The following is a 25,843-nucleotide window of genomic DNA, read 5'->3' as shown; positions in this document are numbered from 1 at the left end:
GTGATATACATGCTTACCTTTTTATCATTATCCTACATGTATGCATATACTCTTTATTACTTGCACTATAAGGTGCCTCGCATTGTAAGTATCTCTGTAACTAACTGCAAGACTGAAGCTCAGAAATCAACATTGTCAGCATGGTTCATAGTGGAGAAGAGACTTGTTCAGGGTTTTGAGTGAATTTTGTCAGCATGATCCACAGTTGTTTTTTGTTATGGGACTTGACACTAAAAAAAAAAAACCAGCATATTTAAAAAGCATGTTAATATACTTGAGCTCCCACAAGTTAGCATTCAGATATGTTTCTGTAAACAATTTTTATAATTCAAAAACAAAATTTGTTTAAAGCTACTTTTAAAATCTAACACCTAAGTTTTTGATTAAGTCATGTAAAAGCTAAAATGCATTGCTCAATTCCTGATATAGTCCCTCAGATAATTTAATATGTTGCTATCATCTATGTATAAAAATTCAGGGAAATTGTTGTTTTTTTTTTCTTAATTTATCTACATATCTAGTCTATATAGAAACTATAAACACTGAACTGTTAACACTAGATATAAACTGAACACTAATATATATCTTTTATACATCAATGCTTATTTGAATCAATTATTTTTATAAATCGCTGACATACTTATCACAAGTTATAGTTATAGGGAATTTTTTATTGCCCTAAAATGAAATTAAGATAAGTCAGGACTTTTTATTTTATTCTTTTCCTCAGCCTGGATGGATATTACAGATAGTGAAAGTGGTAATTAATGGTTTGGGATTAATGGTGGCAGTAGTAGTTTCCTCACAGTTTTGTAGACTCAGTTCACTCCCTTTTCAGTTCAAATTCTTTTGTTGTTTTACTGCAATTTGCATTCATTTCTTATTGCCCTTGTTTGAAATAGAAATTCAGACAATCTATGACTTTTTAAAATCTAAAATAGCATTTAGTGTAAAAAAAAAAAAAAAAAATTAGACCTGAATCTGATTTATTTTGAAAAGAAATCTCATTTTTTTTCTTGATTTTCTTTCAAATGTTAATTTTTATTATTGTTTTATATTTCCTAGGATTAGTAATTTTATTTTTTTTAATTAATTTTATTTGCTGCAGAGGATATCTGCAAACCTGTGCTATTTTTTATTATGTTTCACATAATATATATAATATTTCATATTTTTAGTTTTATTATCCTGATTTTCAGTGATCCGAAAACATGGGAAGCTTCTCTCTTTTCTCCGGACATTTTTCTCCCACCGTCCTCCACGTAACCAACTGAAGCAGTCTGGGATTGTCAAGGAGAGAGTTTTTGGCTGTGATCTCGGAGAGCATTTATTAAACTCAGGACACGACGGTGAGACTTGGGAAGATTAAATAAAAAGATAATGTGTCATAACTCTGGCTGTTGCAGAGATATTTAAACTTCAAGCATGACATCATTTATTTATTTTATAATACATTAGGGTTTTCCTTTTCAGCAACAAAATATGGCATGGGCTCTACAGATTTCCATCTTTTCAGTTTCAAAATATTTTTGTCAATTCAGGATAGAAAAAAAGTTTTTTAAAGATTGAAATCTAATCTTAAACACAAAGGGTAACAATAGAAGTCTCAAAAGAAGTCCAATAGGAATGTGAGGCTGATCTCAAAGATACTAGTAGCACACAAAGATAACACCTTTTTGTTTTTAAACTATATAGTTGGAGAAAGTTGTTTTGGTCTGTTGTCAGTATAATAAAATAATAATCTTTATTATCCGTGAGGAAATTTGTTTTACAATTTTGCATTACAAAAAACAATACATGATTTGAGAAAACATTTGTACAATATCACACAAGATATATAGATTCATACCCCAGTTACTCTTTAACATTAAATGCAAACTGTTCGTTATATATTGTTCATTTCATTTAATTGCCAAAGGAAAAAATTGCTGGTACTTTCATCAAATGGCAACAATCACAACTTGTATATAGATAACTATTGTTTAGAAGTTAGGTTCATACTCCTATTAGGCTCTGACTAGATAGTAGCATTGTAGTCAAATAGTACGATGCAAACATGAATACTGGTACTATGATACAAAGACATGTACTCTTTTTTTTTTTTAAACTGATTTAATTTATTTATGTGCTTTACTTTGTGTATGTTGGTGTGAGACCATTTTACTCAAGGAAAACTTCAATCATTTTCCTTATGCCTTTTCTTTCTCACATTCATTCCCCTTTCAAATATCTCTGCTGACATTGTTTTCATTTACGTAGTGAACCTTTAAATCTTAGTACAATTATATTATTATATAAACCCCTTAGCTGACATTGTAATATATGTCAAAATGTGTAGGCTACAGTCAGGGCTTCATGATCAAGATACAAGCTTTGTTCTTTTTGTTGTTCTCTCTTTATAGTTTACATGTTTTCCCATATTTTGTTGTTTTCATTGACCGCCTTCATTCATAAGATAAGTATGTTTCATCTTGTAGAGCAATTCTTTTTGTGGCTAAAAAACTATAATTAGAAGAGGCATTTTCACCCTCACACTTCATATGTCCTTGTAACACATAGCTGCGTGTTGGAGGCATTGTTTGTAATGTGAATATCTATTATTTATTTGTCTATTTAATTGAGAAATTTCTTCCTGACCATACAGAAATGTTTAATATATCATTGTTGAATAATTTTGTTTAAAAGCTAGTTTATTTTCATTTCTGTTTTGTTTTTATCCTTTGTAGTGCCATTGTTATTAAAAAGCTGTACAGATATCATAGAAGAACATGGAATAGTTCATGGTATCTACAGGCTATCAGGCATCACATCCAATATACAGAAGCTCAGGTTTGTTTAAGTGGTTCACAGTGTTGTTAAAGCAAACAGTTATGCCAAGTCTTGGGCATATTTAACTATATTTTTTTTTTAAAGCCAAACTCACACTTAATTATTTCTTCCACTTTAGGGCAGTGGGGAAAAAAAATAAATAAATGGCCCACTTTTTCTTTATCATTTAGATCAACTAATTATTTTTCATGCTTGAAATGGCCATTGATCAATTTTCCCCAAATGAAGTTTTTTTTCTTTCTGTTCTGACTAGTTGTCAAGATTAAATACAAAAGTTTAGTCAGGCAATATGACACTTCATTTTTTGTCCAAAAACTGTACTTCAGTAGATCTATGTGTATTAACAAACATCAGCTCTATGTATAGTTCCTTTTTCTTATAATTGTGAGTTAGTAAAGAAATGCCAACGTCATAAAACATTTGTATTAGGCCTTTAAAAACATGACATGAAACAGTAAAAATAGAATGTCTGCTATGCATTGGCCTTTTCCAGAAGATCTTGATATAAGTAAATATTATATCATTGCATTGTGTCATTGCATCATTGTGTATGTGTAATTAAAAATACAAAGTAATCAAATCATTAGCATTCTAACTTTTTGGTTATGACTTTTTTTGTCTCCCCATTACATTTTTTTTAAATTCTTTCTCTTCCTTTAGGTTGGCTTTTGATGAAGACAGGGTCCCCGACCTTACCGAAGACTGTTATTTGCAGGATATACACAGTATTAGCTCCCTTTTAAAGATGTATTTTAGAGAGTTACCTAACCCTTTACTCACATACCAGCTGTATGACAAGTTTGCTGTAAGTTACATGTCTTTGCTGTTTTGTTTTGTTTTTTCTCATACATGCTACAGTTTATTAACTTCCTAGTGATAAAACAACATCAGTAGAGCAACATAATGTTGCCTAATTATTGTCAGTATTTATTATCATTGACTTTAAGTCTTTTAATGATTGAACATTTACATTCTTTTCAAAGTTATTGACTGTGTGACAAAAATTTTTTGTATCGCTAACTTCTATTCTGATGTTATTAAAATAGTTCTTAGTGAAAAAACAAAGTTACTCTCATGCACTTTGGATTTGTTTTAGAAAAACATTAAGAAACAAGCACAAAAAAAATACTTAAAAAAAAAAAATAATTTTTGTGAGTCAAGGGAGAGCACATATCTCTCAATATATATATATTTAATTAATTACCACTAATTAATTAACTTAATTGATTAATTCTTTGATTGATTCTTCAATGATGAATAATTGTGCATACTTTCAACTTGATCTTTCTTTGTTGTGACAAGTAAACAGCTAATTGATCATTTATAGGCAAGAAACATAACATGACTACTGATGTTGTTATTTCAATGTCTAATTTTCATTTTTTACTTATATATCCCTATAAAGTAAAGTAAGAATTTTCATTTTTTACTTATATATGCCTATAAAGTAAAGTAAGAATTCCACTTTGGTATATGTCTGCAAATCGACTATGGTATATAAGTATACAAGTATTATGCAAATCATAGTACTTTCTGTTAACAATGATAAATATATTGGCTTCATAGGAAGAAATAGAACATTATCAGTATTTTCCTTGTCAAGTTTAAAGTCTACAAAACAAAAGTGATCTAATTTGCCTACATTTTTTAACAATTATTACCCCAATTGTAGATAAAGCTGTTACATTAACCCATAAGCTTTTACTTCCACTTTGAAAATGCCCAGCAAATGAAAATGTAGCTTTACTGGCAATGTTATCTTTGAATGACAAATTTTTTTTTTTTAAATATAATTCAAATAGAATAATAAATGATATTTTTAGATGTCAAAACCTTTACAAAAGTCACTTTTCATAGCTAATGTTTACATCAAATTATTAGAGATATATTTGAATTGGGGTAAAAAATCATTAACAAATTAAAACTTGCTTTAAACATCAAAATTGTATCAGTATTTACAAAATCAGAAAAGTTTTAAAAACATTGAAAGCTTCCTGTTGTGTTAAGAGCAAAATGGTAAATATTAATTTCACAATTGTATTTTGGAGAGAGCTTAGTATTGTCTCCACAGTCATATGGCATACCTGGATTTGAAGCTGCCTTTAAATCTGTTACAAGTCACTATTAGGATACACTGAAATAACACAGCACTGAACTTATTTTCTTGAGTTGAATGCCTTTATATTCAATTCCATAAAAGAATTAATTCAAAACATATATCACAATGATAACTTGGCTGACATAAATAATATACTTGAATGTTTGTAAAATGTTTTACATGTTTCGGATGTTCCTTCAGAGTTGAAGATAGTTTACTTCCTAGTCCAAACCTCCCAAAGGACGATGGGGAATGGGAGCGGGCAGGATTTGAACCATCGATAAATCCGAACGACAGTCCAGCGCGCAAACCTCACGACCAGGCAGCCATAATAAAATAATGAAATAATATACAGTGAAGATACAGATGACCAGTACAATGAATAATGATAAAAATCCAATGCAGAATACTTATAATGATTCCTACTGGAATCTATGATAAACAAACGTGAACAATAACTAGTGACTCTGATAAGTAGCTTCACATCTCTTATATATCAGTGTAAATCCATTATTCTTGATTCTTGACGTCACCAATAATGCATTCTCAAAGCTTCTACCACATCATGTTTATGCAAATCAAGGCTGTCTGGAAGAGCGCACATGCTGTGTTACCTAAATAATATGGAAGGTTGACTTCCTGTTGGTCAGCTCTCTTCTTTCCCCTTGCGCACTGAGGCGAGACTAGCCCGCTCTTTCTCTTCTGGTTTATATACTGAAGTGTGATTATTACTTTGTACTGCAGAAGGAGTTATTTGATTGTTTTATTTGTTGTGTTTCAGGAGGCTGTTAGAGATGAGGATAATAAACTTCTCAAGATTCATGATGTAGTCCAGCAGTTGCCTCCCCCACACTATAGGACCACAGAGTATCTCATGAGGCACTTGGCAAGGGTGGCAGCTTACGGACATGAAACAGAAATGCATTCCAAAAATCTGGCCATCGTTTGGGCTCCAAACCTTCTTAGGTATGTCAGATCAATTATAATCCACCTTAGGCAGAACCTACTACTACTGAAGAAAACAGCATGCTTTTTTTTTTCATTGGCACATACTGTAAAAGAGCCTACATCATCATCATCATTCATTTGGGTTCCTCATGGAACATAGAGCCTCAATAAAAACATGCCACACAACACAGTCTCTTGCTATTTTTTAATTTATAGTTTTACTGATATTGTGAAAGCAAATAGAGTGTGTAAGCATTTTACATTTATCTGTCACAATTAACATCTTTTTAATTGAATAGGTTTATCTAAAGGCTAATATTATGGTAATAGTAATTCCTGAAGTAAGGAAACTGTTTTGCTGTCATTTGTTTCTACTTCTATTATATTGCTTTGCATTCACACTAACTCCCACATCTCTCTCTGTAGTCATAGTACCGAGCCGCCAACAAGTTTTCATTATCACCAGTTTTAAGTTACTGTAAAAACTTCTTCTTCTTCTTTATTGGACTGATGTATAGAAATGAATTTCCAGTTTAAATCCTTGGTGCTGAAACAAATTATCAATGAATAAACTTAGTTCAACCACTTCTAATTTGAATTGTTTTTGTTGACCACCAGATCCAAAGAGCTAGAAGCAGGGGGAGGAGCAGCAGCACTGCAAGGTGTGGGCATACAGGCTGTGGTCACAGAGTGCCTCATCTGTTACTGTGACATTATCTTCAGTGACAAAATGCCCAATTACAGCAGTACAGAGAACGGCAGTGAGTCCATTACACATCTTGTCATATTTCTTTTTGACATTAAGAACTTCAACTTTTCACAAGTGTCTTGTTTTGTTGTCACTATCATCCACATTTCTTTTTTTTTTTGTCAATCTTTCTATAAAAATTTTAAAATATTTTAATAGCCAGATATGTAATTGATTTATTTTGTTTTAGACCTGTTTCAAAAACTTTTTCATTTGGCCTCTCTTTTCAGTTATAAGTTTACATTATCTGATTCAGCCAGAAAAAAAAACATTGACTAATAAGAGTTTAAGTCTCTAATTAATATGCACCATTTGACTAAAATATGAATGCATAAAGGACATACTCTCTTCTACAATTTTGTATTCATTTCCAATATATTGAGAATTTCATAAATATAACCAATTCTTCAACTGCAATAACTAGAAAGATTTTACAGCTTTTACAAATAGTTATGAAAATGTGCCAATAAAGTTTATATTAACATTTAACTAACTACTTAGTGGGGTATGTAAGATTATGCTATGATTTTATTTTGATTGTTTTCAGAAGGTCAGAAGAAACCCAGGCCCAAATCTTTGGCCATTTCCACACCAACCCGGTTATTGTCCTTGGAAGAGGCAAGAGAGCGAGCCTTTATTGGTCACCTCGCCCCCAAGAAATTCATAGACGTGGGAGGTGGACCTAAGAATCTTCCATCCAAATACCACACAGTCATCGACCTACCAGGATACAAGTTAGTAATATTTAGTATATAAATTATACAGTAAATATTTTGAGTGTCAAAAGTTCTCTGTTTTCTTTATAACATTGTGATAGTACTTCTCTAGGATGTTGTTTTTCTGTTGTTCTCTTTAAACATGCCCTGACATAGATATTGGGACAATTATCACTTATCATGTTTACAATATTTTTTATATCTTATCAAACTACAGATGAGTTGTTTTTTATGAGCCTCTATCACAGATAAAAAAAAAAAAATTTTACCATTTTTTTTTTTCTAAGGGTAGAGGCTGTCCTCCCATTTTAATGACTTCTTTAAATTCTGCAATTCTTTGTTTCTTCTTTATGTTTCAGTCTAAGCTTCTTAAATGTCATCTGAGTAAAGAGTCAAAAGATATAAGACTCCAAAACAAATCCCTAAACAAAAACTATTTAAAAAAAAAGATTTAATGAATTTGTTTAGAATCCACCAAACAGAAGTTTTTCTATTGAACAAGGGCACCTACAGCTCATACATTATCTGCACATAAATTACCAATAAGGAGCATGGTGGCCAAGTGGCAAAATGATTGGCTTCCAAACGCTTGGGGTCTCTAGTTCAAATGCCATTGAAGACTGTCGTTTTGATTTTGGGATATTTAGGACACCACTGAGTCCACCCAACTTTAAAGAGTGCCTAACATTAGTTAGTGACGCTCGTTAACCATCAGCCATTGAAAGAGATGACCCTTATATCATCTGCCCCATAGATCAGAAGGTCTGAAAAGGGTACTTTTATTTTTCTAACTTTTTGAATTTCCATAATAACATGAAACATGCTCAGATTCACTTCTTAAGTATGATTGAGGGCTCATGGGATACATTAAACATAATTTTCTTGTCTTGTGTTGACTCTCTTATTGCTCCAGGACTTCTACTGAGAACATAGTTTACAAACCCGTCCTGAGTAAGTTTTCAAAGTTAGGTCTGACCTTGATGCCCTCCAAGTTTCAACTCTCACCATCAGATGAAGGGTAAACAAAACAAAGAACATTTTCATTATAGCAAACATATGCACCCAGAAGGTTGATGGTGTTTTTTTTTACATACAAAGTTCTTTTGTTGTTTTTATTAGTTTTTTTGTTTTTGTTTTAGCCTTGATCTTTTATTCTTTTTTTAATACCCCTTTTTTTTTCATATCAGTGTTTGTCAAAGCTGCTATTCCTTTGTAAAGCTGATTTTGATGATAGTTTCAAAACTGATAAGAAAGATATAACTTGTATGTTTTAGAAATAATTTAGCTTCCTTACTATTCGCATAGTTTTCCCATCCAGCCTTGTTTAATTGTTTGATCTAATTTTGAACTGAACTGTCTACCACTCTTTAATCCCTGTAAGCTTGAGTTATTTCATCAAATGCACTATAGCCCTGGCATTTATTGGCCTACTTCTACCCCTCTTTGGGAAACACTATTCTAATAAGCTCTCAGTTATGCACTGGTTTGTTGTTGTGAATATTACATTTGGTTTCCTCTGAAAACACTTTTTTTCTTAATCAATGATGTTTTAGTTCCATGCACTTCTTTCTAATTGTCAATAGCATGTTTTCTTGTACTTGGTGGCTGGGCACATTCCCTTAAGCAAAGCTGAGACATGCATCTCAATCTGGTCCCAACCCATTTTTTTTTTCTCTCTTCTCTTGAGTGAAATATGTTTAGGTGCTATATGAACAAACATTCAAAGCATAACAGTTTTAAGTAGAAATATCTCTGATAAATTAGATTGTTTAAATTGACTTTTCTTAACTCACTCTGTCTGTCAGTCTGGTCAAAAGTTTGTACCCATTATTTCTCAGACACCCAGTCTCGGATCAAGCTGAAATTTGGCACAATTATTTCTTTGACCTGATAACATGAGAGTCATTTTAAAAATTGACCAATCAGTTAATTAACTTTTGGTAATTAATAATTTTGTTTGGTATCTCGAACAAAGGAAAAAAATTTTGCTGGACTGAAGGTGGTGGCATAAGTTGAATTAGTCCCCTTGATAGGTCAGCGCTCTAAATTGAAACAAAGAATATATAACTATACAATCTTCTCTAGTCATAAGTACCTCATTAGAAGAGTGGTTAGCACATCAGCCCGAGGAAGAGTGAGCCACGTGTTCGAATTCAGATTGATCCAAGTGAACTATTGCTACAAATATTTCTAAGCACACAGAATTATTGTTGTTAGTCTAGATCTATTACAAATTTAATTACATAAGTGATCACAATTAATTCATACAATAACACTTTGTATAAGCTTTGTTTTTTTTTTTTGTTTTTTTAAAGTATCTTTTATGTTTTTCTTGTTTTATGGTCATATTTCAATATTAAAAAGGATTAAATTTTGAAAAGTCATTTCTCACAATTTATGAAGCTTTTTAAATTTGTAGTTTTGTCTTGTATTTCTTTCACATTAATTATCTAAATATTTTACGGTATTTTCACAATTTTTAATAATGGAATGAGTTAATTTTTTGGAGGCTTGTAGATGTTAGGAATGTTTCTAATAGAGATCTAAAGGTCTGAAATAATTCTTTCTTAATGTTTCAGGGAAGACTTCTGCTAACATTCCAACAGTGTCAAGTCAAACTAATATTGTTTTTTTTTTTGTTGTTGTGCAGGAAAAAAACGCAGAGCTCATCGAAAGAGAACAAGCCTGTATCTGGCAACAAGAAGTCTGCCTCTATGAGTGCAGGGAGTGCCTCTACTGCTGGTAGTGGTGGTTGGAAATCTATCTTCTCTAAACCTCGCAGTGGCAGTGTTAAAAAGGCTCGCAAATCTAGTCAAGGTAAGACACGTCAATGAATAACAGTGTTCTTCAGTTTTATTGCTTGTAGGTGGTATATCTTTGGAATACTATTGCTAGTGTAACATTTGATCATTATTATTCCTATTTTGTGGCCTTGCAAAAAGGCCTATTTTTATTTTAGTTTTTTGTTAATTGTTGAGTCCATATCTCAAAATTTTAAAATTAATATTGAAAATCCATCTGAAATTTGTGGAATAGTAACTTGGGGTCTTCTAAAAGTGTGCTTTTGATTATTATTTTTATTATTAATTTAATTATGTGTACTAAAAAAAATATTTCTTTAGTAAGTAAATTTGTGAACTTATAAATCTTTGTCACAACTATTGGTATGGTCCTCTGATAGCACACAACTATTGGTATGGTCCTCTGATAGCGTGTCAATTTGTATGAACTATTTATATACAACATTTAAATACAAAAGCCATAAAAGGGAGTTCATTTCTCTTCTATGATATTAACTTATTTAATGCCAGTGAATACAATCAGTAGATTTAGTATCTGTTTCAAGACAAACCACTTACAGAATCTGTCCCAGTGCATCAACTGCAGTGCTATGTCTGGCAATTAGGATTAACACGTTCATTTGTTTGAAGATATAGTATTGTGTTTATTGGTAATCTTCTATGTCTTTGCTTTCCACTCATAAAGGTTTCCTGCTAATGTTTATTAATTGACTTCTAACTCTTCATATTTGCAATTTTTTTTTATACAAGTCTAAAAGTCCAAACTTTATTGTCTATCTGCTCAACCATGTTGTCTTTCTTTCTCATGTATACTTTGAAAACTAAGAACTACTGAATATTGGATTTCATTGAAGGTTTTATCACTCTCAAAGTAGTGCAGCAGTATTTATGACATGCCCTAAGTATCTATTTGATCAGCAGTGGTCATGGACCTACAGACTCTCTGTTTACGTCTTCATTCTTTCTCATGTTGATAAAAATGAAATTTAAAAGGAATCATATGACATAATTAACTTGTATTAGACCTATGTAAAATAAACTTGGTGCTATTAGCTCATACCATTTAGGAGCTTGTAAATTTGTGCCTTGAAGTAAATCAAAATACAATGTTCCTGACAGAATCTGTGACTCTAGGGCCAGTTCAAGCCAAGGCTATCACAGAGGAGGATGTCCACAACTGGAAGCGTCATCTGCGCAGCGCTAAGAGTGCAGAGTCTCTCTTTTCCATCACCAATACGTCTAGGACAGGCAGTATCAGCAGTAGGACCTCACAGAGCAACACTGAGAACAGCTCAGCACCAACCACAAACAACAAGCAGGAAGTGTCACCTAATGGGAAAGGTAAGCTCTATGTCTTGCTATAATTTGGTCCTATTCCTTTTACTTACACTAGCTGAAGCTTAATATGACCAGTAACTATTTAAGGAAATTAAGTATTTGAGCTTCTTGTTTTGATTAAAATTCGCCTTATTATTATATTTTTATTAAATGAAGGCTGACAATGCCGTTTTTTTTTTAACCATAAATCACATCCTTAAATTCAATTCACAAGCTAGCTATAGCTTCCTATATTCGTCCAAAAACAAAGTTCCTAAAAATTAGTACAACATTCCTAAAGCTAAACATAGACGCAATCCTAAGTCATTACTGAGTGAAACATCTTTTAAATATTAATATTTTAATAATATTAAAATATTATATTATATTAATATTATTTAAAAAGTTAATTTTTTTTGTTATAAATTAAATGTACTAATGAATGATTTTAACGGAAGAGTATTTCAATGCTGTAAAATGCTCAAATTAATATTAGTTTGATGGTTTCTATTAATATCTTTTTTACAGCTAACCCTGTAACATTTCATCTGTCACACAAGCGTTCTCTTTCCTCTGATGCTCCTGCTGTTCTACGTAACCGTCAAATCTCTCAGGAATCAAGTCGAAATAGTGGTAAAGAATTACCTTTTTTTTTAAGCCTCCGTTTCTTTGCTTCTCTTCATAAAAATAAGATTTATTGAGAAAAAAAAATATTATTCAACAAATTAAAATAAATAGATATTGGTTGAACTCTTTCATGAACTCTATTTGGACTAAGGTTTTAATTGATTTGACTCACCTAAAAATAAGCGCATGAAATCAGTACAAACGAACAAAAAGCTCCTACTTAACAAGGTAGTCACAGAAATATTATTTTATTTGCTACATGAAATAGAGTAAACAAGTTTAAGTTACTTGAGATTATGAGTACTTTACTGCTATAGTATTATATCTTTTATAATACCGGTATGTTTGTGTGTTTCAGAATGTATTGATGATTCCCGCCAGTCATTCCACCGTGGTGATTCAGCTCGTAAAGCTTTACACAGGAGGATACCATCAGCGCCAAACACTCCACGCCAGGATAGAAGGCCAACTAAAGAGAGGAGTTCAAGCATGACCAGAGGGGACACATCAGGCAGTGGGGAGGACATGGACATTAGCCTGGAGGATTTCATCTACCCTAAGCGTGAGAGCCAAGGAGACATTGATATAGACGCTGCCATCAAGTCTAGACTACAGCAGGTGGCAGACCAAAGCAGGTTTGCCAAATCCAATGAGGAACTGACATCGCCTCTCAAACGTGGGGCCAGGAGTCCCACTATGGGGAGGAAGAAAGCCAAAGGGGAAGATGAGTCCCCTTCACATTTGTCCCCTGGCTCCCCAAGATACATGTCGAGAAAAGTGACTTCGTCTGCAGGTGATGTGCCTGCAAAAGTGGACAGCAGTCCATATGACAATGATGATAGAGAGAGCAGAATGCGTCACTTTTACTCACGTTTCCATGACTACGCAGAAATCTTGTCTGACGATGATATAGGATTGGCCAGAACACCGGACAGTCAGGGTACTATGTCTGTATCAAGCTCTGGCTGCAACATGCAGGAAGTGTTGGACCAGATTGATACTAGGCTGGCCATGAACGCTATGCTGTTCCCTAGGCCAGGCATTGGTGACACATCCAACTACAGGGTTGGGGATGATGCATCAGTTAGCAAGGAGACAGTGTTCTCGAGTGGCATAGAGACTACTACAACCACCACCCTGGTTAATAACTCTCAGAAGGAAACTGAATTCAGTGTTAACCAGCCAGCTCTACTTTCCTCCTTTAAACAGACAGAGTTCCCTGCAGTGGTGCATGCTGTGCCAAGAGAACAAGTGAAGCAACTCTTGGGTCTGGATGAGCCTGACCATGCAGCCGAAAGAACCCCTTCTGATAAGCATTTGCCAGGAACTGTAGTAGGACAAAAGAAAGTGGAAACCAACAAATCCAGTGGCACAATATTCCACAAAGGAGTTAGTGATAAGAGTAATTTGGGAGTGAGTGCCACACGAGTTGTGCGGAGACGTGCTGAATTTATTCCCAGCTCCAGTGCCACTTCCAGAGACATGGATAACCTTCAAGACTTACTGAATAGTTTAGAAAATGAGGGTGTCCCATCCTCAGCCTCATCAAAACATTCTTCACCAGGAGTTCAAGAGAAACACAGGTCACCTCAGAACTTATCGTATCAGTCCAGCAACTCTGGGAGCTTTGAGTCAGACGTGTCTGCCCCAGATCAGAAAGGTGCAGTCAGGCTTGGCATGAGCAAGTGCTTGAGTGTGCCCAGTGACATAGCTAGATCCCTAGAAAATGTAACAGAAAGTCAATCAGACATGCTATCCTCTGTCACCATCAGTGAACTGTCTATGTCAATTAACAGCTTTACCAATGCCCAAGAGGGGATAACTCCCACTAATGGGAGAGATGCCCTTAGGGTGGATGAGTCTGACCCCAGAAGAAGAAGAAGCACCAGCCTTGACAGCCTGACTGAAAATGATCACCTGATGACCCGGACACTGCGTGAGATCAATCGACAGATGGATGTTGCGTTTAAGCATGACACTGGCTCTCACAGAATGATTTCCTCTGACCTAGAACTCAGCACCAGCCCAGAGGTCAAGGTCACTCCTCAAGCATTAGCTGACCTTAGATCAGCAGCTATAGTGAGAGTTTTAGATAAGAACCAGGAAGATCCTTCATCTTACTCAGAGAACAGCAACATTTCTGGTTCGTCACTCAAACCAAAGAAACATTCATTAGCTGTCTCTAGAAATGCCAAGTCCTACAGTCAGTCAGACTCTGAAGATTCATTAACATTTGTGACAGATGTTGCTAGCACTAACTCTCTAGCTAATATCCCTTTACTTAGCCCAACTGTAGAGACACGGGATAACAAATTTTCAGAACACTATGGACAAACTGATACTGGTAGCTGTCAGGCTGAGATAGGTCCTGACAGAGAACATAGTTCAATGCATGTAACAGAGACATTTACAGAGTACAGACAGACTCATAGGCAGCAGGATGATCACATCACAATGGAGACAAGAGTCATCCAGCCACGCCTCAGAAGGCAAGATCATGGTGGGCCTAAATCTAGTAGCTCATCTTCTGGTGCTTTAACTGACAGTCAGCATCAGTTCTCAGATCTGAATTCTCACTCTGTGCAGGATAGCTCAGGGGGAAGAAGTAACATTGCAAATATGTGCAGGAACCGATCCACTTCATCCTCATCAACATCTTCTGTGTCTTCCAAAAGCTCTGAAGAGTTTGATGAGGTAGCATCCCCTGATGAAGACGCTGCTGTTGTTTTGTCAGCCACTAGGGATTCAAGACGAGACCTGGGGCAAGTGCCACTTGGTCTGACAGACAGGAGAAATCTGGGTTCACTTAGTGTGGCTCTACCATCAGCAGATGCTGGGCAATATCATGTTGTTAGGAGACAGCATTCTCCACGTGTTGACCAGCGATCACCCCTTAACTCTCCAAGATTTGACCTCAGCCTCTCTCCAAGATCAAGACTGCTTGAAGAAGCTAACCCTTCAGACAATATTTCATGGCAGTCTAATGCTCTCTTTGCAGCTGGGGCTCAAATGGATGAAACAGAGACTGAGCGAATGTCTAGCTTGTGTGCAGTGGGTATAATGAGCCAGAGGGCCAGGCTGAGCCGTGAGTCCTCCAATAGCAGTCTTCAATCTCCAGAATCATCTGTTCAGTTTAGTAGCCTGAGAAGTCCACTTGCCACTCCACTAAGGGAGGCTTTGCCCGATTTAGTCCAGTCCACAACCACTCCTCTAGAAGATGAGCAAACTGTAAGTGACATGCAGGCTCGGAGTAATGTCCCTCTTCAGCTAGCCCTTTACCACCCTGACGAGTTCTCAATGGACATTCCAGCATCCATATCCACCTCTGCCCCTTACCCTATAACCATCCACCCCTCCCCATCTTTGCCTCAAGTCCACACATCTATGGATGTAATCATGGAGAACAAAATGACACTGAAGAAATCTAACACAGATAATTGTATTTCTGAGCAGTCATCCAATTCCTTTGAGTTCTTCAGGAATGGCTCAGGAGATGCCTGTCAGATTCTTGGGGGCAATCTGCGGAGTAACAGTTTTGATGAAACATTGACACCTAAGCCAAGTGAAGCTTCAAGCCTAGAAATCTATGGCCCTGACAGCATGGTTCAGTCCCTAGATGATGATGTGTTTGAAAGAAAGTCTGACCACCATAGTCTAAGCAGAAGGAGACCTGAGTTCGATCAACATCCTAACAGGACTCACCAACCCAGCAACTGGAAGGTTAACATTAGCAGTGAGGACGAAGTAGCCATGGAAGTAGATAACCTGTGCAATAAACTAGTGGATGAGCTCAAATCCCCTAGATCTGACAGCTCTATGACATTCTCTCCAGCAGATGACACATTCACTGTGTTGGCCTCCAAGGATGTCAGGACAGACATTGATGAGAATGGTGCTGTCTCTATGGAAGTTGAAACTTCCCTGGAGGTGCATGGATCTGAACCAGCCACACCGATGGTGAGAGAAAGAAGACTGATACGTTCATCCAGCATAGAAGGAGGAGAGAAGGTCAAAACACGTGTTGTAAGTGTGGAGAACTGCCAGGGAGAAATTGACCAAGAAGAGGTACAAAATGTTCTTAACCAAGGACGAGAAATGCTTCTGTCCCCTGACAGCAGAGATGGCTTGGATAGAACATTGGACAGTTTGACCCCAACGAGTGATTCAAGCTTACCTGGACGAAAGACTTCTTTCTCTAAAATACCAAGACCTAAAGCCAGCCCGGATGTCATTCATAAATTTAGTTCTTGTAATCCCTCCTACAGATCTTCTTTCTCAGGGTCCATGTCTGCTTCCATGCATGCTGATATTTCTCCATCGTCCTCTTCAACCTCATCATCTTCCTCATCTAAAACAGGTCACACCAGGCGAGGTTCAGAGGCTTCACCTGTAACATCAGTTAAGAAAGGGAGTCATGCAAGGCGGTCATCTGACACAAAGGTTATAGACTTTAGCAGTGGCAATGTTTCCCCAACAACCAGAAATCAGCCTACTGCAGGGACCTCCTCAAAACCTAATCCTAGGAGTCGTGACATCAAGAATACACCAGATAATAAATCTTCACGCATTCCACTGTCCCATCGAGTTCCTAGCCCACAGTCTGAGTCTTCTAGCCTTGGAATTGGCAAGCCACAAAGTAAAATACCAAGCCCTGTTCCCAAACCTCGCAAAATGAGTAACAGCCTTCGCAGCCAACATGGGGGGCTTCTTGCTGATGATGTTATAGAGGTCACCCGGCAGTCAGTCAAGCGTGAAAACACCGGGAAAAGTGAGAAGGAATCAGTCAAGAAGGAAGCTGCATCATCATCCAAGAAAACTGTCACAGTGAAAGATGTACCTGAAAAGGGTGCCAAACTAGTCATCGAGCAGGATCTTAAGAAAAAGGTTCAGACTGTTCATGCCAAGAAGGTGAACCAGCCATCCAGGCAGGTAGCCGAGGCTCTTGATGCAGAAAACAATTCTTGTCATCAGTCTAAAGGAACGGAGAGTAAAGAAAATTCAATGCCTGGTACCATCACAAAAAAGTTATCTAATGATAACAAAACTGAAACCTTTGAGAAGAAAACTCCACCCCCAGTGGCAAAAAGAAAATTTCATTATGACTCAAAGTCTCTGCCTCGGCGATCTAAATTCTTAGAGTCCCAAGTGAGTTTTTCCCAGCAGTCAACAGGAAGTCCCTGTCAGTACTCCGACATAGCTGGCAGCAGATCTTCTCTTGATGACTCATTCTTACAGTTAGCTGCCGAGAGACATGATCTGTTTGTGCCTGAAGATTCTGAGGAAGGAATGTTGGGTTTGTGTTCTGGCTCACTGCGAGTAAAGCCATCTCAAAAAATGCAAAGCTTGATGGATTTGTTTGAACGTGGATCTGATTCCAATATGTCTGACAGCTCAGGTAGCCCAGGTACACGGCATAGAGATAGAACATATTCAGGATCTTTAATAGCTCATTCTGGACATCTGACCCCATGTTTAGAGGCTGTGAAACATGAGCAAGAAATGGTTGAGGAAGATACTTTGCAGCGATCTCTGCAAGATTTCTGTCATTTTTCTGTTAGTTCTCATGTGTCTAGATCCAGGGAAAGAGTTGTGCCTACAGTGGAAACTGATGTAAGGGAAACTGATGTAAGTGTTGCTTGTAGTGATAATGTTGTGAGTAGAACCACAGTAAAGTCTAAATCACAATCAGCTACACAAGGGCCAGCAAGCTCACCCAAAGAGAGACCTCGAAGCTCAGTTGATCTTAGGCAACGCCCCTCCTCTCCAGTAAGGAAACCCTGCAAAGAAAAGGTTTTATCACCTGGGAGCTCAAGTTCTGCAACTTCCTCAGCAAGCTCACCATCTGTTGCAGCTAAGAATTCAAGGCCACCCAAGTATAAGAACAACTCTAGAACGTATAGTGAATCTTCCACCTCAGAATCTGATACAGCCTACCACACCGAGGGGAGCACTGTCAGATTTGCCTCCAGCCATATTTCATCCATGTCTTCCTCTTTCACTTCCTCCATTGGCAGCGATCCATTTTCTTCTCAGGGCCAGCAGCTTTCTGGCACCCAACCTGCTGTTATTAGAAGGCGAACGGATCCAAAAAAGGACCTCAAGGCTAAAGATAGCAAACTTTTGATCAGCAGTCAAACTACTAATACCCCAGCTCAGTCTCCAAGCGCCTGCACTCCTCCAACTTCCCCACGAAACAACGAGCGGAGGAACAGTATTAAGGAGCTGAGACAAGTGTTTGAAAGATGTGAAAATGAAAACTCTTTGGTGACACCTGATGTTGAACAGTTGTCTTCAGAAACCACCAGCCCCTCATCCTTGTCATCATCTTTCCCTTCCACACACCAGATGCCGACCCCTCGGGCGCGGGTTAGGTCCACATCCCCACAGCCAGAGGAACACAGGAGAGAACGTGTGAACATTATGAGGCTAAGCCTAGAAATACCGCTCTCGTCAGTTGGTCCTTTAACTCATGGGGCCGATTTGAAAAGCCAACCCTTAAGGCTTGGGCCTAAACCATTTTATGGCACACAGAAATGATGTAACTCTACAACAGACTCTTAACTAAACGCACCATGACAGTGTTCTGCCTTGAGTTAACCCTAGCAAACACAGACTTAATTCTGCACATTATCTGCTCAGAGAATCTAGTCTTCTTTCAAATGGCTTTCACATAAATACGAAATAATTTAATGTACTATATTTATAATTGTCTATTCCTTGTATTTATTTACCTGCACACAAGTGGAAGTGAAAGGGAAACAAATGTGCAATGGAAATATTCTAGTTATCACCCTTTTTCCTAAAAAAACACAATAAGGCAATGTTTGTGACTAAATTGTGCCACAAAAGAAATAACAGATGCATTTTGATTTTTTTTTTATGGAACTATTGTATTGTACAATGTCTTTTTTTTTTTGTTGTTGTTATTTTTTTCCTATTATTTTAACATCCAGAAATGTTTTGGGGCATTTAAGTAAATTATAAAATTACATTTTTTAAACAATTTGGACCCATGATCAAAGTCATGACTTGGACAAGTATCATTTGAGTTCAAGTTAATAAGCAAAATACATTTCTCCTTCTTTATTGAATGACTGGATTCGATGGGTATATGCTTGATTTTGACCTATTTAATGATTGAGTTAAAAAGATTTTTAATAAGTTAAAATACATTAATGGTATTTTTATTAAATAGTTGATTAGACTGGTACTTAAATGATATCATTAATTTTGTTTTACATAATATTGCCTGTTAAGAAAGATGAAGCTTTTTATGTTGGTATAGATTTGCCTGTGTGAATTTACAAAATATGCTTCAGTCAGAATGGTGAAATTTCAAGTGGAAGTGTACAGAACAAATAATCGTGTACATATCTGTTTATGTACATATTTGCACAATTAGTGTGTGTGAACATCTAATAATATTCAAACAAAAATACTTTCTTTTTTTTTTTGTTAAATCCTGAGTGAGCTTATACATAATCCTGTGTACATAATAGATCATGTAGCTGTGGACATAGCATGTTTTTGTTTTAATCCTACTTGTGTGTGTACATTTGGATGTAGTGGGACATGTATAATAAATGAATATAATAAATGAATATTCATCAAGTGCTATCACAACCTGAGAATCAAAGGGGCATCTCTTAAACACTTAATTCAGTTTTTTTTTTTTTTCCTTATCATGTGCAATTCTATTTTGTTTTTAACATTTACAGACTGACTAGTAGAAAGGGTTTACCTGTCTGCTGTAAATGAAACAAAACTTTATATAATATATCATATTTATAGTGTGTTGGTGTCCAATGAAATCCCCACTTTTTCTTTTATGAACTCTCCATCTTCCATTGTTTTTATACCAAACACAGGATGTTGAGTTCAGGTCTTCTTGAATTTAATGTTTATGTTTAGTTTTAATTTTTTTTTTTTTTACAACAAAATTGTTGTAGCAGCACATAATGGCTAGTGCAATTCCAGCTGTAATCACCTGTTTAGTTGACTCTGGGACAATGAGTTTCATGTTTGACTATTATGCCAGTTTCTCTTTGTTTTTCCACTGCCACGGTTTCATTTGCCTCACTTTTTAGTTGCTGTTGTACTGGAATCTGTAGAGTGCAGTCAAGTTGTCTATAGTTTATATTATGGACTCAGTATTTTCACATGCTTACTGTACATGTTTCTATTAATTAATTTTTTTTAATTGATCAGAATTTTTTAGCAGTAAGTAAAATTCACTTCCCAATTTGTGAATCATCATCTTTGTTTATCTTTTGCCATAATTTGTTGTTGTTTTTTGAAGACATTAGTTTGATCTGAATCGCTTATATATGTCAGTGATCACATTACCTTGCAAGTCACATTTCGTGGTAAGAGGGGCTGATGTTTATAGTATCTAGTTGAGACTATGATAGAAGGTCTGAAAATACTGGTGTGCTTATTATTTTTCATCCAGATAATACAAGGTAAATACTTTGGGTGCTATCCCAGCACAACTTCATCAAGATGTGAAGCTAGAGAATCTCTCATTCTAACCAATTAACCAATCAGAACAACAAATCTAAACTTAAGTTTCTTAGAAATCCAAACCTCCTTTTTTAGGGGAAAAAAACTGTTGTTAGTAAACTTGACTATTAATGGGGAACAGAATTGTTTTAGGTCCAGCAGGTTCTAGCACATAAATCATTATGAAAAGACCTTGTAAAGAATTCTTTTCTAGAAATAGAATCCTGTACTAGAAACTATTATTTTTTTTGTTATAATTGCTTTTGCATAGCAAATCTTTTATGCTCTGGGGATGTATGGGAGGTTTCCATTCTGCCTATAGGCATTCAACAAACACTAGTCAGTATTTGAACTTGAGCCCTCTTGATAGGTGGCCAGGCCATTTATGCAACTCAGCCACACATATTTAAAAATATATTTATAAAAGTTGCACTTGGCAATGATTTGTGTATCCATTTTATTTGATGAGAAATAGCAGTTTTGCTGATCAGCCCTGCATTGTTATGTAATGATCTAATTTGGATTAATCATAGATGCCATTATTTATATTTAAACTGTTGACATTTTATAACTTTTTTTTTTAGTCTTTTGATGTGTTGTAGATGTAAAATTCAATCTTATTTTTAAATATCAAACCATTGTCTGTATTGTCTGTGACTTGGTTTGCATAATAACCATGCATATGCATAAAGTAATTGCAGTCCATAAACATATTTAGGTCAGCAGTGACCAAGAGAAGGGTAGTCCAGTCACAAAACCATGCATAAACCTTCCTGCTAGCAACTCACTTTGGGAGGAATGGGCGGTATTCTAGGTACAGGGACTTAATACACAAACGTAATACTAGAGCAGCAGTTTAGAAGGGGATAACGACTATAGATGTAATATGTCTGAAGCCACATCGCAGATGTTAACAAGATAAGTATAATGTGAAGCCTTAGAAGGAAAGAAATGCCATAATAAAGGGTTTAATAATTGACTTCCCATCCACTATTCATTAAAGTCTATCACTGATCACATTTTATGAATTGAAAAGAACTCATTTGACCCTCACCTGGGAATATTTGACTTTATTTAACTCACTCCTATGTAATGTTGTTTGGTGAATAGTCACTATTGGTTCACTTTGGGGCAAGGTTTCTTGTAATAAGTAGTTTAGAAGTTGAGACTTGTCTTCATGTGTTGTGGTGACATAGAATCTCCATTATATCATGAAGGAAGTCTTCTAGATTCTTTGGTTCCATGCTACTCTGTAAGGGCAGTTGAAATGATTTCTAGATCCAAGACATGATAAGCTGTCATTCCATTCTCTTGATCTTTTTTTTTTTGTCCATGCTAAGTGTGACTTAGATGTTTGGATGAACATGTCAGTTCTTCTTTTTTTTTCTCCCTAAATGAATGTCCTAAAGTGAATGATCACTGGTACATCTGTAACTACTATGAATTTTTCTGCTATTGGTAACAGACTTTTCATTTGCATAGCTGAACCAAATATAGATTAACTTATAACACCTAATGAGTGTACGCCTTAACTAGCGACACCAGAATATTTAATCACATAACTTAACTTTAGATGGTCACTGTGTCAGTATGAACCAGGAACTTCTTTCCCTTGGTGATAATAAAACATCTGATCCTAGTTTGACTTTAGATGAAACCTTTCCAGGGAGAGCAACTTAAACCATTTTTTTCTCACAGTTATAGAAAATCATCCTGTCACACAACTGTATAAAATATGAAGTAGTTTGACTGATGGTAGCTATGTAAAGAAGAAAGTCAGTTAAGCTTAATGCTGTGGATTTAAAATATTGTACCAGAAATATTAAGATTCTTGTTTGTGTATTGATTACATTGTGCTAAAATTTAATTAAGATAGTTATTTTAGCAATAAGGAGATTTGTTAATTAGAAGAAGAGAATTTTTGCTTCACTCTAGCCATGAACCTGTTAGAAGGTCTTGAAATTTAATGATAAAAGAATTTTAAATTATTTTTCTTTTTGGGTTGGCTTCTGTTTGTACTTTTTAAAGCCTGTCACTAGTTTTTACGGATGTAAAGAAAAATACTCTTGTACATGTGGTGAAAGTTGTCATGAAGGGTGCTGAAAGTGACATGTGTTAGCTGTCCCCCAAATATCATTGTCACATGTCTCCTTAACTTACAACACACAAAACATTTTTTAAACAGACATAAAATAATTTGGCTTTGACTTGTACAATAAATATATTGACTTTTATTTCTGCTGTTCATCTTGCGAGTTGTTTTTCTATCGTAAATGTATTTGTATTTATGTGTGTATGTCTTCCTAAATACACTAATCCTAGGTGGTAGGTTATAATGTTTTCCGAATGCACAGAAAAGATGCTAATCCAAAGAAAAAGGGGGATACCTAGTTTGTAAACACAATGTTTAAGGAGAGAGAGCTCTGTACAATTTGTTTTGGCTTCACGTGTTTCTGACAACAAATAATATAGGAGTCTCTTGAGCTCAGGGTTATGGACTGACCACAAGGTCTGAAAGGGGAACTTTACTTTACTACCTCTAAATGGGCTGCCTCTTTGTAAGGACCATACAAAAAAATTAAAAAATACATCCATCACCTCTAAATGGACTGCCCCATTGTAAGGACCATACACACAAAAAAAAACAACCATCACCTCTAAATGGACTGCCCCATTGTAAGAACCACAAAAAAGAATTTTTTTAACCTCTCAATATTTTTTATTTGCTACTATTTTAGTACAGCTGAAGCCTGCATACCAAATTACTGGAAATCAATCGTAATATTGCAAACAGCAATCACAGCTAAGAGGTGACCAACGAGTTAGACAAGCCACAATTTACAAACGATTACTCAAGATTAGCAATGGCAATAGATATTTATTAAAATGATGTCTCGCGGCCATGTTTTTAACAAACATGAATAGGAATATAGGATGGGGCGGTTATAATGGCATTTTGCAGTAAAATATGGTGATAGAAAAAAACAAAAAGGGCTGGGCAAAAGGTGTTTCAAGACCTGTTCAGCTCTGTCGCAGCCTATATCTATATAGTAGCAATAGATAGAATAGAACCAGAGACAGAATGTATACTTTACTATGTACGTTTTTCAAAATAATGTAGGCCTACTAGATCTATTCTGAAGATAATGTATAATAGCTGTTAATTACTAAATCGTGTTTGTTAGATTTTTGTTTGATCTCATCTCTAGGGTTACCGGACACTACACGATCAAAGAAGGACCAAAAAAAAAAAAACAAGCAAAATATTTTAAACAAATTTTCAAAAAAAATACAAAAACTTATTGATTAAGGAAGATGTCCGTCCTGTTGCTACTTTTTACTGCAAGATTGATCTCCCCTTACTCTATATAAGCAAAATTAATTATCACTATTTGATTTATTATTATTATTAATTTAGGCTATATGTTGTCATCGATAATGACTAATTGTGGGACAGATCAACTTGATCCAGGACTAGGAAGAACAACGTGAACACAGACTGAGCTGACAGTAAACTTTGTAGACAAAGACAAAAAGTAAGCTAAAAAAAAAACGCATGTCAACAAGTCAACGGCCGCAAAACTACCACTGATAGGCCTATATCAATATTTCTCGACCTTTTACTTTTGACGCCTCCCATCGAGACCTATATCAAAGGGGCCGCTTTTCGATATAAAATCTAAAAAGGGGTTTTGAGTTCAAACCCCCCTTCAGCGGGATTTGAAAAAAAAAAAACCTCTTCAAATATAAAAAAAAAAGATAAATTACACACACTAAAATCTAAGAGTGTAGCCAAATGAGTTTAAACCCCCCTTCAGCGGGGTTTCAAGCTAAAAAAAACAACCTCTTCATTATAAAAATAAAGTAACTTACACACTAAAATTCTTTGACCGTAGCTACGCCAGGGGGGGGGGTTGAGTTTAAACTCCCCTCCACCAGATGGCTTTTTTAAAAGTTTAAAACCCCCTCTAGATGGTTTTGAGTTTAAAATCCCCCTACAGAGAGTTTTGAGGTTTAAAATCCACCTCTTCTAAAGCAAACTACTCCCACCAAATTCTATGAGCGTAGCTAAATGGGGTTTTGAATTTGTTAAAAGATTTTTTAGTTTAAAACCCCTCAACAGATGATTTTCCTTTTCGATATAAAATTAAAGCAAACTACAGTCACCTAATTCCAAGAATGTGGTCAAGAGAGATTAGGCCTACAAATTCCGAGAGGTTACAAATTTCTACCAGTGGCTGAGCTCCACTAATAAAGTGCAGTGAAGTCATATGCCAAAATTGAAAAAGACTAAAATGTGGCTCAACAAAAATGGCTAAGACGGACTTTAGGAGTCCGTTATAGAGATCGGGTCTCAATGAAATCCTATGCCGAACTGGGAGTCAACCCCTTAGTAAGGTTGTGACAGAGCGTAGAAATGAGGTTTGCGGGACATGTTCTCCGACAAAATGAATTACGCATAATAGGCTAAGAGTTAAATTGCGATGACATGGAGGTCATTACTAGAAAAGCGCAAACAGGGATATTCAACTTCACGCCACACTTTAATGGAGGTCCTCACTCCTCATAGCAGAGCGACTGGCACAAAAAAAAAAACTGGTCGCCCCCACCTCCGTTTCATAGATGCAATAAAACGTGACCTCAAATCAGTGAACATCAATACTGACAATTGGGAAGACATAGCTCTAGACCGCAACAGATGGAGAGAGACAGTGACCAAAAAAGCTATGGACAGTGAAAGTACATGGGTTTCAGCTCAGGAAGAAAAACGTAAAATCCGAAAAACGGCCAGCTCCTCTACCACCGAAGCAAAATAGCCACCTTAACCTGCACTATCTGTGGACGGGTGTGTCTCTCCAAAATAGGGCTCCACAGCCACATGAGGAAGTGTGCTCTAAGATGAACCATAGTCGTTCTACGACTGAAGGAGGCCAATTAGCTAGTTAGTTAATTGCATTTGAATTAATTCACCAGTTTTCACTTTCTTCTTTGGCGCTTCTATCGATGTCGTTTCAGTCAATTTCAGCATCTGCAGAATAAACGTTTTGAAAAGTACAGAGCTAGCTGCTAGAAAAGTGATTTAATACTAATCTAGATCTAGTTCTAGTTACTAGAAGATATAGTAGTGGGTGGCTACTCGCTAACCTATCTTATCTTATATTATACAGGCGTTACTTCCAAAAAGATTGACCATTGCTAGTCATCTGCATAAAAGAAGGAAAACTCATATTTACAGTGTTTTAAACTTATTATTATA

At 35.8% G+C, this 25,843-nt stretch overlaps 1 protein-coding gene across 12 annotated transcripts in view; it reads left to right on the top strand.

Moving 5' to 3' along the window:
* The window catches only part of LOC106058318 (serine-rich adhesin for platelets-like), a 100,055-nt gene extending 77,235 nt beyond the window's left edge, over window positions 1–22,820 (top strand). For 9 of the 12 annotated variants that reach the window (XM_056011487.1, XM_056011488.1, XM_056011482.1 and 6 more), the window contains 11 exons: window positions 1,200–1,349; window positions 2,727–2,829; window positions 3,490–3,634; window positions 5,709–5,893; window positions 6,494–6,636; window positions 7,171–7,357; window positions 8,253–8,357; window positions 9,990–10,156; window positions 11,260–11,481; window positions 11,986–12,090; window positions 12,443–22,820. In XM_056011487.1, coding sequence (XP_055867462.1) covers window positions 1,200–1,349; window positions 2,727–2,829; window positions 3,490–3,634; window positions 5,709–5,893; window positions 6,494–6,636; window positions 7,171–7,357; window positions 8,253–8,357; window positions 9,990–10,156; window positions 11,260–11,481; window positions 11,986–12,090; window positions 12,443–18,621 — 7,691 coding nt within the window. In that variant the 3' untranslated portion in view covers window positions 18,622–22,820. Of the gene's footprint in view, window positions 1–730; window positions 761–1,199; window positions 1,350–2,726; window positions 2,830–3,489; window positions 3,635–5,708; window positions 5,894–6,493; window positions 6,637–7,170; window positions 7,358–8,252; window positions 8,358–9,989; window positions 10,157–11,259; window positions 11,482–11,985; window positions 12,091–12,442 lie in introns of all 12 variants that reach the window. The other 3 variants (XM_056011489.1, XM_056011484.1, XM_056011486.1) reach the window with 3 other exon arrangements.
* Window positions 22,821–25,843: the final 3,023 nt, after the last annotated feature.

Source organism: Biomphalaria glabrata, chromosome 14 (genome assembly GCF_947242115.1).
Source record: "Biomphalaria glabrata chromosome 14, xgBioGlab47.1, whole genome shotgun sequence".
Lineage (NCBI taxonomy): Eukaryota > Metazoa > Mollusca > Gastropoda > Planorbidae > Biomphalaria > Biomphalaria glabrata.
Note: the sequence above shows the minus strand (reverse complement) of the source record. Positions and strands in the feature narration are given on the sequence as shown.